Source organism: Etheostoma cragini, chromosome 14 (assembly GCF_013103735.1).
Source record: "Etheostoma cragini isolate CJK2018 chromosome 14, CSU_Ecrag_1.0, whole genome shotgun sequence".
NCBI classification, from domain to species: domain Eukaryota; kingdom Metazoa; phylum Chordata; class Actinopteri; order Perciformes; family Percidae; genus Etheostoma; species Etheostoma cragini.
The window spans coordinates 19,603,115-19,614,127 of NC_048420.1; the positions used below are offsets into that span (position 1 = coordinate 19,603,115).

At 41.3% G+C, this 11,013-nt stretch overlaps 2 protein-coding genes across 3 annotated transcripts in view; both read right to left on the bottom strand.

The window, feature by feature from the left end:
* Positions 1 to 1,770: 1,770 nt before the first annotated feature.
* Positions 1,771 to 8,159, bottom strand: msto1 (misato mitochondrial distribution and morphology regulator 1). 2 transcript variants are annotated; one of them, XM_034891767.1, is made up of 14 exons: positions 7,946 to 8,159; positions 6,635 to 6,764; positions 6,338 to 6,407; positions 6,003 to 6,078; positions 5,446 to 5,503; positions 5,195 to 5,345; positions 4,772 to 4,886; positions 4,515 to 4,649; positions 4,238 to 4,390; positions 3,701 to 3,832; positions 3,427 to 3,611; positions 2,769 to 2,873; positions 2,558 to 2,670; positions 1,771 to 2,458 (listed from the first exon to the last, which is right to left on the bottom strand). In XM_034891767.1, exons 1-14 carry the CDS (start codon positions 8,027 to 8,029, stop codon positions 2,208 to 2,210), a joined length of 1,758 nt encoding a protein of 585 aa, XP_034747658.1. In that variant the 5' UTR covers positions 8,030 to 8,159; the 3' UTR covers positions 1,771 to 2,207. The 2 variants fall into 2 exon arrangements, with proteins under 2 accessions (XP_034747658.1, XP_034747657.1); XM_034891766.1 differs by having other exon boundaries at positions 5,195 to 5,348.
* Positions 8,160 to 9,468: 1,309 nt separating this feature from the next.
* The window catches only part of apoea (apolipoprotein Ea), a 3,947-nt gene continuing 2,402 nt past the window's right edge, over positions 9,469 to 11,013 (bottom strand). Inside the window, exons 4-5 of the mRNA XM_034892883.1 lie at positions 10,383 to 10,670; positions 9,469 to 9,860 (exon numbers count right to left, since the gene is read on the bottom strand). Of these exons, the coding sequence (XP_034748774.1) occupies positions 9,581 to 9,860; positions 10,383 to 10,670 (568 nt within the window). The 3' untranslated portion in view covers positions 9,469 to 9,580. The remainder of the gene's footprint in view (positions 9,861 to 10,382; positions 10,671 to 11,013) is intronic.

Consider the following 11,013-nt stretch of genomic DNA (forward strand, 5'->3'; position numbering starts at 1 on the left):
TTTGTCATTGGATTTAATTTTTTTTCAATGTCAGTAATGTATTGTTTCAATTTTGACATAATACACGATTACCTTTTGTAGCAAAGTTGGAGCAGATGCTAATTTACAAAGAAATTAAGATCTTTGCCTAAAAACTCCCAAATCATTCCTTATGCTAATTAATGCTCCCTAAAACTACAGCGCGCAGCTTGTTTAGAAAACTACGTAGCTTTTTACAAAACGAAAATACACTAGTGTATTGTTTTTTAAGATTAAATCAATAGAAGATAACCGCCTTCGGATTAAATGTGACAGAAAATAGACTTGAGTTGGTCTTAGCCTCCTCCTTCAGCTACATTTCAGGCGTCAAAGAAACTAATTTGAAGAATCAACAAGTGGAACACTTATGAAGTGGAACAAAATATATTGGATATTTCAAACTTTTAACAAACTGAAAAATTGGGCATGCAAAATTATTCAGACAAACTCCAGAAGTTCAGTGAGGATCTCTATATTATCAAATGTTGACCTAAATGACCAATGTTGATAAATAGAAACCACCTGTGTGTTATCAAGTCTCCGTATAAATGCACCTGCTTTGTGATAGTCTGAGGTCCGTTTAAAGTGCAGAGAGCACCATGAAGATCAAGGAAGGCCCCAGGATGGTCCGAGATACTGTTGTGAAGTTAAAAGCTGGATTTATATACAAAAAGATTTCCTAAGCTTTTAACATCCCAAGGAGCACTGTGCAAGTGATAATTTTGAAATGGAAGGAGTATCAGACCACTGCAAATCTACGAAGACCTGGCTGTCCCTCTGAACTTTCAGCTCATAGAAGGAGAAGACTGATCAGAGATGCAGCCAAGAGGCCCATGATCACTCTGGATGAACTGCAGAGATCTACAGCTGAGGTGGGAGACCAGTATCAGTAGTATACTGCACAAATCTGGTCTTTATGGAAGAGTGGCAAGAAGAAAGCCATTGCTTAAAGATGTCCATAAAAACTCTCGTTTAAAGTTTGCCACAGACCACCTGGGAGACACACCAAACATGGAAGAAGGTGCTTCGGTCAGATGAAACCAAAATCGAACTTTTTGGAAACAATGCAAAACGTTATGTTTGGCGTAAAAGCAACACAGCTCATCACCCTGAACACACCATCCCCACTGTCAAACATGGTAGTGGCAGCATCATGGTTTGGGCCTGCTTTTCTTCAGCAGGGACAGGGAAGATGGTTGCAGCCAAATAAAGGACCATTCTGGATGAAAACCTGTTGGAGTCTGCAAAAGACCTGAGACGGAGATTTGTCTTCCAACAAGAAAATGATCCAAAACATAAAGCAAAATCTACAAAGGAATGGTTCACAAATAAACTGAAAACTGGTGTTTACAAACGCTCTCCATCCAACCTCAGAGCTCGAGCTGTTCTGCTAGGAGGAATGAGCAAAAATGTCATTCTCTCAATGTGCAAAACTGATAGACACACCCCAAGCAACTAACAGCTGTAATTGCAGCAAAAGGTGGTGCGAAAACGTATTAACTTAAAGGGGCTGAATAATTTTGCATGCAAAATATTTCAGTTTGTTAGTTTGAAATATCCAATAAAATCATTCCACTTCATGATTGTGTCCCACTTGTTGACTCTTATCATAAAATTTGTTTTATCTTTGTTTGAAGCCTGAAATGTGGCAAAGTTCAAAGGGGACAAATACTTCCCCAAGTTACTCTAGGTCTCTAACTACTGAAAATTGATTTCAATTATGCTAATCAGAATGAAATCGCAAGGCATTGGTTTGCTTTAAATAATTTTAATATGTCAATTTGCTTTATCTGGCGGCTGGTCCCTTTGGGCTCTGGCAATGATAGAAAATCAGCCATTTCCAATATGACCATACATAACTGAATTTAATGGTCAGAGCAACCTGTGCCCAAAACCGGTGTAAATACATTCATATACTTAGTATAAAACACAATACCAGTTACAGTCAGATAATCCTACATCCATCACCTCACTGAACACTACACATGTAGAGGACTAACTTCTAAATATTCCCTCATCTGTGTCTTTCGACTCATGAGAAACGTTTCACCTCTTTCTGTTGCCATGTAGTTCAGTCTTCAGTCATAACCCAGAAGCACAGTCCCTCTTCGTCGCTCTGTCTGTAGGAGTGCATGCAGGTTGGTATACAAAGACAGGCTAGCAGTCATCAGTCTATTCAGATCAGAGTGCTAGTCATCATCCTCTTCTGAGGAAGAGTGCATGCCGCTGTCGTCACGATAACACCGCGCCAGTAGCCGCAGCTCCTCCAGCGCCTCCTCGTATTCTGCCATTTCGGGCCCCTGGGAGAGGAAGCTGGGGGCCACACGGCGGATGTCCAAAGTTCTGGCACCGCGATGCAGCTCAGACAGCCACGAGCCAACTGCAGGCCCGGACTGGAGGGAAGTCATGACGGGTGCAGAGGAGACCACAGGGGCCGGCGCTACAGACATAGGGAAGGATTCTTTTATAATACCATCAAATCCGAGGTGAAAGGTTTTCAAGCTACAAAAAGAGTAAAGTTAAATAGAGATAAGCTTACAGCCAGGTGGAGGAGGCTGGCTCTGCAGGAAGCCCTCAGATCCGAGGGACTGACTGAATATCTGAGGGAAAGGTGCTGTCAGCTTACTGGGTGTAGACACCAACTGCAGAGCCCTGGGAGAGGGAAAATAGAAGGGGGTTTAAATATAGTGTTCCAAAGACCAACAAGTAAAATGATTATGTCCACAGCATGTGACAGTGGGGGGACTCACAGAGGAGCTGTAGGATAGAACGATCCAATGTAGGAAGCCAGGACGTCTTCCCCACTGTGGAGGCTATGCAGGGGAGTGGGGGGTTGAGTCCCTGGAGCCAGAGAGCTGATGGAATAAAAAAAATGATCAAAACAAGACAAAAACAAGAACTGTGGTTCCAAACGTGCACACAGTATATTGGCCGTCTATACAAGAAGCCCAGAAACATCAGTAAGAACCCCCCCCGCCCAGGTCACAGTCTGTTTAGTCTGGATCAATGGAAGTACATTTCCAGGACAAAGCCTGAACGCCGTCTGTGTGTCACCGTTTGCCAAGTCTCTTTGCTACAGGAAACAACAACAAACTTCGACTAGCAACCTACACGCTTTGTAAGGGCTTTAGTTCTTTTGGGGAATTATTGTAAAGATTTAATAAGAATATTTTTCCAGCATTTACTCTCTGACTGGAACGTTTTGGAACCGGTTGCTATGAACAAAGTACAGTGCACATGGCGTTACACTAGTAATAGCAAATTCTGCTTAACTTTGTATCCAGATTATTTAAATAGCTCACGTTACTGTCTTGTGTGAACAGTTCGCTTCATTTAATATTTTATGTGGCTTTTCCTCAGCTATGTGAAAGCGTGGCACAAAATAAATTGTATTAAAAAACTGCCAACCTGATTAGTCTCTGGCCCTCGAAGCCTTTGAGTGTTACCCACTGGCTGTAGCATCGGCCGTCGCCGGGCTCAGAGCAAGATGATAAAGGTTTCCAGGGCAATGCATCGGTGCATGCATTTAGGGCGTCAGGGAGAGTGCTGCCGTGCATCATGGGAAAGGGGATGGCACCATAAGCAGCCACCACCTAGGATTTAAATGACCATGGTCATCATGAGCTCAGTGCCTTCTCTCTACAGAGACGTGAACATACCAAAACAAATAGCGGTATGTCACCTTTCTCCCAGATACAGCCAGTGCATCTGCCACCTGCCCCATTGGGACGCTGTTGTTCTTCAGCCTGTAAGGCAAAGTGAGGGCATCTAGGCCCAAAGCCAACACAGAGCTGGAGTGGTACCAAAGTGACGGCTGAGACAGGGTAAAGACAAACAATATTGTTAATCGATGACAATATCAGATGCATTCATGCATAAACGCACATTCAACGTAAAACAGCGGTTTGTAAGTCATAACATGTTTTTAATTATATCTAAACTAAATCTTAAAGAAATGTGATTCCAATACAGTTTTATAAGTCTAAACATCTGGTTTAGAGTAAACCTGTGTTGCGACAGTTTGACGTCTTTTTATTTCCATTTATCATCATAATGTTTCTTTAAATTTACTTTACTTCACCAAAACAAAATCAATTCAAATGTTGAAATAAGGCATCAAAATAAACTGAGAAAAGATTGAATTTGACACATTTCAATTACCATTAAACATGTCTGGAATAGTTTAAAGATACAGTAAGTGATAGTAAACAAAACTCACGTCGTAATTTAGGAGGGGGAATGCTATGGGAGCGGAGGGCCGTCTGCCTAGTCCACCGCGCAGGGTCAACGGGCAGAAGAAAGAGCTGTGACTGGCCATGTGGACTGTCCCTAATGCGCAGTTCAACATGTGGTAGAGGTCCTTCATAGGAGTCTGGTTGAACAGGAAGAATACAATAAGTACAGAAGTCCATTTACGAAACACCTGCTTTAACACAGCCTCTTATAAAACACTGAAACAATAAATCAACAAGAGTTGACTTGAGTTTTTGACTCACTGAATTTGCGTGACTGACAGGTGCTAACCCCCAGGTTAGGATGCCTCTTCCACCATAAGAGTCCTGTAGCATCTCTGTGACCTTTGACCCCAGGCCTGCAAAGCCATCAGCCAGGTCACACATAACCTGGAAACCCTGAGAGGAAAACAGGATGCAGAGAGGTGAGGAATAAAATACATCAGCGAAGTTTTAAACCGAACAACTAGCTGAAAATTCTCTTTAATAAAACGCAGCATAGTACAAAAACAATGACTGACCTGAAGGTAATCACACTCCTCTACAAAGAAGTGCAGCTTGTCCTCCAGCTCCTCGAGTACCGACCCCTTCAGGAGAGTCTCTCCCTGGCCGAAAGCTTCCAGACGGGAAGTCTCCCTGGACACCCACAAATACAAATATAGAGCTGTGCTGAGACTAACCCATTGAATGTAACACAAGCAAATTCATCCATTAAACATGTTTTGCTCACGGCCACAACATAGTCAGTAACTGTTTGGGGGTGCAGTAGGGAGTGTAACAAGCTTTAACATAAAGATTCAGCCTACAGAGAGCCTGTTAGTCACTGTTTAGGCCCAACTCTGTGTAGAGCCTGACATCTTCTGGAGGAAGGGACCAGCTGATGCAATTCAGCAGTTGCCTCATTTTGTTCAACACTGCGTAGAAAGTCTGGCGTTGCACTTTACCCGTCATGGTTGTACTGATGGATGACAGAGATGGTGCGAGGGTGCAGGTGGATCCTCAGGAAGTCGGACCACACCTTCACGCTGCCCTCCAGCCTGTAGCGCTTTTGGACTCGGGCCAGCTGGCTGTTCACAGTATCCACACGCACTGTACCTGCTGGTGGGAGAGTTGTCTGAGTGGTCGCTGCTGCGTCCGACACACAATCTTGTATTTCATGCAAAGTTTTAAAAAGGGTTCTTAAGGTTTTTATTACCTGAGTGCTGAGGCTGGGAACTGAGGTAAAAATCAGATTCAGCAAGGACCTCCCCTTTCTGGAGACAAGAGAAGCGACCAGCACAAGGCTTGAGAAGGTTCATACCAAGGTGCAATACAATGCCTCTACCATAGAAATACACATAGTGGGAAAGCAGTTTCCTAGCTGTGTCCTGACCAATCAAAATTAAAATGAAAATATAAATTGCAGAGACAAAACTTTGGCTCTAGTAGATACGTTTTCTCGTTGTTCCAGCACAAGACCTTTGTAAAGGTAGAACACAAACTTGATCAATTGTGGTCATGTTTAGATTTGGAATTCACTTTGCAGTACTCCCAATGCATTGATATTAGGGAACTAAAAGTCATTCTAAGGTTTTTGTGCCTTATTCACCTTTAACCTTTAACACATTGCTATTATTATGAACACAACTCTAGAGAGAACGTTATTTTGAATGGCTTGGCATCACTGTCTCAAGACATGGAAAATATGCTATTATTATTATTATTATTATTATGAAGCGGCTGGTCAGTTGCGTTTCCACCATAAATACTCACGTCCAACTTGTCCAGATCTTCAAGAAAGAGGTTCTTCTCAGCTGGACTTTCTTTGTGCATCATGAGGCTTCCCTCCCTGTCAGTTGGAGCACATGTTTACATCATAAAGACCAGAATTGTCTCAATACGTGTCTTAAATACCGATTATTAAACCTTTAATTAGGAAGGAAACTTTGTCGGATCTCATCAACCAATCAATCAATGTAACGATAAGTTACAGAACATCAAAAAAAAAGGTTTAAAAAAGTGCCATAATCCACCAGTAATACACTATGCTATATCTATAGCTGAACAAACAGGCAATACTACAGATAGACGGAGACTTTCTTATTTACCATGTGGCGGCAGAGATGTCTTTGCCAGCGTCATACAGACTTCCCTCTTGCCGTAGAGTGCGAAGACTTCCTGTTATAGACAGAGTGTGACAGGCGGGTGAATCATCTTCAGCAAGCATTATTCACATTCAAGTTTTTGAATGAACCTGTCTCCTATTAAGAAATCTTAAATAACCAAAACCTTTTATAAAGTAATTAAAATAGGAAACATTTACAACCAAACAACGAGAAAAATAAAGCTGCTCCAGCACAGAGGATGTTTTCAGCAATAAGCAGCACGTGACATGCAGAAGTTACCTTTGAGGTCCATGGCGATGAGGCGAGGTGTGTGGGTGGCTTCTCCGCCCAGAGTCTCTCCTTCCCGAAACACGACATCGCTCTGGATCTCACTCGGTGGCGCATCTGGATCATATGATAAAGACGCATCCTGCGAACAAAGACAAGCCCGTCATCACGTCTGTCACAGTCTGTGAAGCTAAAACTATCAGAAATACCACAATAGCTCCGTCTTAGAAGAACAGAGAGGGAGATATTCCCAACAGGTGGTAAACGTATTAAAAATATCAGCTATGAAACAACAAACTATCTATCCTGAAGAAGTCTCAATGGTGAAAAAAAACTAATGAAAACTAACATCACTTGAGTATAACCTCTAATTTCTGTTTTTATAAAAGGAACTGACATTTAAAAACTCCAGATTGTTTTTATTAATATTTCTGCGGCAATAAAGTCTGTTGCATTTTACTGCCGTAGATGTTTAAGATTGTGCTAATTTTTACTCTTTTATATACTGTTGGGTAGTTTAATCTACAGTAATGCATCATATTCTATAAAATAATCATATGTTTGTAGAGTTGTTGTCCTGAGAGAACCAAGTATCTCTAAAAAGTTGTAGTTCTTTTCATGGGGTAAGAAAAACCCTGCCCTGTTTTCAGCTTTGTAACTATGCTTTTTCAAATAAGCTTTTTAAAGACTTTATTTAACTTAAGATGTAGAAGAATTAGTTCAACACAGTTTAACACAAACATTCAACATCAACACATCTGGAGATAGTCTTTTATATGCTGCACAGGAAGGGTGTGGAAAAAAAAAAACTGTTAGACAAACGTAGTGAAATTTAAAGTTTCATAAAATGTAAATACTCAAGTCATTATCTCAAAACCGTATTTAGGTAAATATTCTTCCACCACTGATAAACAACTGCCTTTACAGGGCACTTCTGCAGCTGGATGAGGGTCACAGATGATGGTTTAGGATGTAAGGCAACATCTCCATCAGTTAAACAGACGCTAATGTATTTAACCCTATTTTAAGTTATCTCGGTAAGTGATTCTTCTGTATCTTCTACTAGATAACATGAACAATTCCGTCTAAAAATAGTATTATCTGACCACAAATAAACTGCTGACTTCAGACTTGATAGTTAGCAGTGTTGGTACCACAAAGACGTTTGCTACCGTTATCTTTGTGTGCCAGCCTGATTTTACATGGCATATCCTCGGTGTGTTAAAATGAACACAACATGCACATTCACGGTGCTGCTAACATGAGCTCGGAGCACATCCCTCTAAAGACCACACATGCAAAGCTAACGTTAGCTTAGCTTACCTGTAAATTCCACCAGTGAGTCCCAACAAAGTTGGAATAATGTCCCAACTGAAGAGTGATGACCTCTCTAGAAAAGTTACTCATTGTGAAGGAAATTAAAAATCAGGTGGAAATATTAAAATCATCTAGCTCCGACGTGATGGACATGTTTGAAAATGACAACACTGAACTGCGACGATCTAACTCGATGTTGTGCATCATGTAAATGGGCTCTTGTGATTGGCTCAGAGAAGTACATGGAGAAATCTGATTGGATGTCTAATGACGTAGACGGAAAAGTATGGTTTCACCGTGCCGCAGCTTCACTCATGTCACAGTTAGGCTTCACGTGCCTTTTTTCCCCAGGACGGCGAAGCAGGTCCCGCCCTACTATGCCTTTCTCTGCGTCTGATTGGCTTACTCCGCCATTCTTCCTCTAACCCGAACCAATCCCACTCCTCTTGTCTAACCCTAACCAAAGCAACCAGAGCACTCATCGAGGATGCCTACTAGCCAAGAGGGGGAGGGAGAGTGGGGCGTGTCATGCCCCTGCCCCATGCCTTCGCCGTCCTAGGTTAAAAAAAAAGGTCCTTCACGTGCGTTCTCTGCAAGTTTAATAAAATAAAAATGTATATGTATGTGCATTTTTAGAATATATAATATTAATAATAATTAATATATATATTTCAAAATAAATTATGCAAATTCTGTATTATTCAAGTGTTTCTTTTATGGTTCAAGAAGAAAATGTTGGCTATGTTGCTGTTAGTAATATATATATGATTTGTGTGTTTTTGCATACAATGAATTTGCCTTGGGGTTTTAGTGAAAAAGAAAATAAAAATGTAAGTACTGCAAAGTCAAGACGTTGTTATATGGAATAGAAAAAAATACAATTGAAGTCTGAAAACTAGTGTGGGCAAGAAGAAACAATAGAGCATATTGTTATAGTGTCAAAAATATGAGAAAGAAAGAAGGCATATGATTCAAAATCTCACAAAGATGAAAGTGTTGTGTGATCTAGCAGATATTTGTCTAAAGAACTCAAGAAATGAGTGTCATCGAGTAGCCTACTATTTTAGTATCTCAGACCAATGAATACAATCGAGAAGATGAGTTTAGTTATTTATATATGTTTTGCATTATTATTTTAGGCTATTTATATATTTGAATGTTGTAGATATTAGTCATTTCCAATCCACGCACATGGAAATGCACCAATTGTATGCCACCTTTCATTAAACCTCAAAGAAGAAGAAAAAGAAGAAGGAAAAAAAACAAAAACATGAAACAATTTTCTTGCAGAACACTGGAGTTGCTGATCTACCGCTGCCTTGATTGGTTGGTTTTTTGTGTCATTTCTGAACAAATTAAGCCACTTGTGCAGTCTGTGTTGATTTCGGCATTTACACCCCTAAAGGTCTTCAATTTGGTCAAGAGGACGTTTAGACAAAAGTATCAATGATGACATCATTAATGACATTATTGATTTTCAGCTGTTTTTTATTGAAGGACCTTCAGTTAGACATTCAGACTGTGGTGGAGATTTGTTTCCTGTTTAAATCATGTGGTTTTGATACAGAAAGTGATGGAGAAACAGATGGTCCAGACTGTTTGATAACAGCAGGGTTTACATGTTATCACTAAACATGGAGACTACAGGCGTAACCAGTTCCTCAGCTCCTTCCACTTCTCCTCCAGGGTGGACTGAAGGTGTTCAGCGGTTTTCTCAAACTGCTCCTTCATGTCTTCAGCTTTGATCAGAATCTTGTCCTTCATGACCTCCGTCTGCGACTTGAGCAGGTCATTCAGGGTGGTGATCTTTGTCTGGGCGTTGTCACGCACATGAGCGAAATAAGGGTCTAAACGTGTCTTCACGTCCTCCATGTTGTTTGAGGTGCGGGACTGAAGCTCCTCAAAGAAGTCAGTAACACGTCTGAGAGAAGCACAGAACAGTTCTGACTGAGTGAAGAACAGGACTCAAAAACATCTGATTTATCACATAGCTTCAGCATGTTGTAAAGCAAGCGTTGTTATATGTTGGATAACTGCAGTTTTATTACTTAAATGAACCGCTACTACAGTGTCAAATGCATCTAAGGAAATGTCCTACAGTCTAACATCATACTTAAGCAGAATGGAAGAATGTCTATGTATGTATTAAGAATTAAAAACAGTCAGTCTTTAAGATATTTAGTATACAAACATCCAAAGGATCAGAATCAACCACCCAAAAACCCCAATCCACTGCTTTTTGGGAACATTTGTTAAAAATATGCAGTGAAACAATAAAAAAGGGAATCAGTATTAAAACAGATAAGTGAACAAGTGTTGGAACAAAGTAAACAATTCAAAGTTTGGTTGGTAAAAGTTAGAGAAACTATTTGAGCCTGTTACTGGACAGAGTTTCCCATGAGCCTTTAGTGAACGCCTCACTGCTTCAGTGGATTTCACTCACCTCTTGATGTCCTGTGTGTCCTTGCTGAGGCGTTTCTTCAGCTTGCGGGTGTAGGCGGTGACCCGGACCCTGACGTCGTCGGTGTTCTGCTCCATCATGGTCTGCAGCTCCTGGGTGTACTTCTCCATCTGCTCCCGGCCCTGGCTCATGTGGTCGCCCAGTCTGTTGAACAGCTCCTGCAGGTCTTTGCCCAGACCCTCTGCAGCTTCCTGGGTATAAGGGACCAGCTTGGTCTGGAGGTCGTCCTTGTACGTGGCAAGCTCAGCCATGCTGTCCTGGATTAGGGTGCTGTTGGGTGGGGGGAATACAGTTAGGGATTTTTTTAGGTGTTTTTGTAAAGTATTTTGAATCCATAGGGGTCAATGCCTTGCAAAGTCTCAGCAGAGATGTCGATTGATCTACAGGAGCTCCGTTTGTACTGAACACTTCAATGCAGGGATCATAAGATTTAATAGTGCCTGAACCCATAAAAGTCCAACTAAGACATCCGAAAGTGGATTTGAGTCTGGAGGGCACAGAAGTCTCACCTCACTGACACATGCACTGACACTCAGCCAAGGGCTGCATGTGAGTTGTATTGCCCGACAGAGGTCTAAAAACAACACTGTGTGGGTGCCTGGGTAGCTCAACA

Coding starts and splice junctions, on each gene's coding strand:
- msto1 (XM_034891766.1), bottom strand. CDS start 8,029: ATGAGTAACTTTTCTAGAGAGGTCATCACTCTTCAGTTGGGACATTAT. Junction 6,079..6,337: donor GACATCTCTGCCGCCACATG/GTAAATAAGAAA, acceptor TCCAACTGACAG/GGAGGGAAGCCTCATGATGC. Junction 5,504..6,002: donor AAGATCTGGACAAGTTGGAC/GTGAGTATTTAT, acceptor TCTTGTCTCCAG/AAAGGGGAGGTCCTTGCTGA.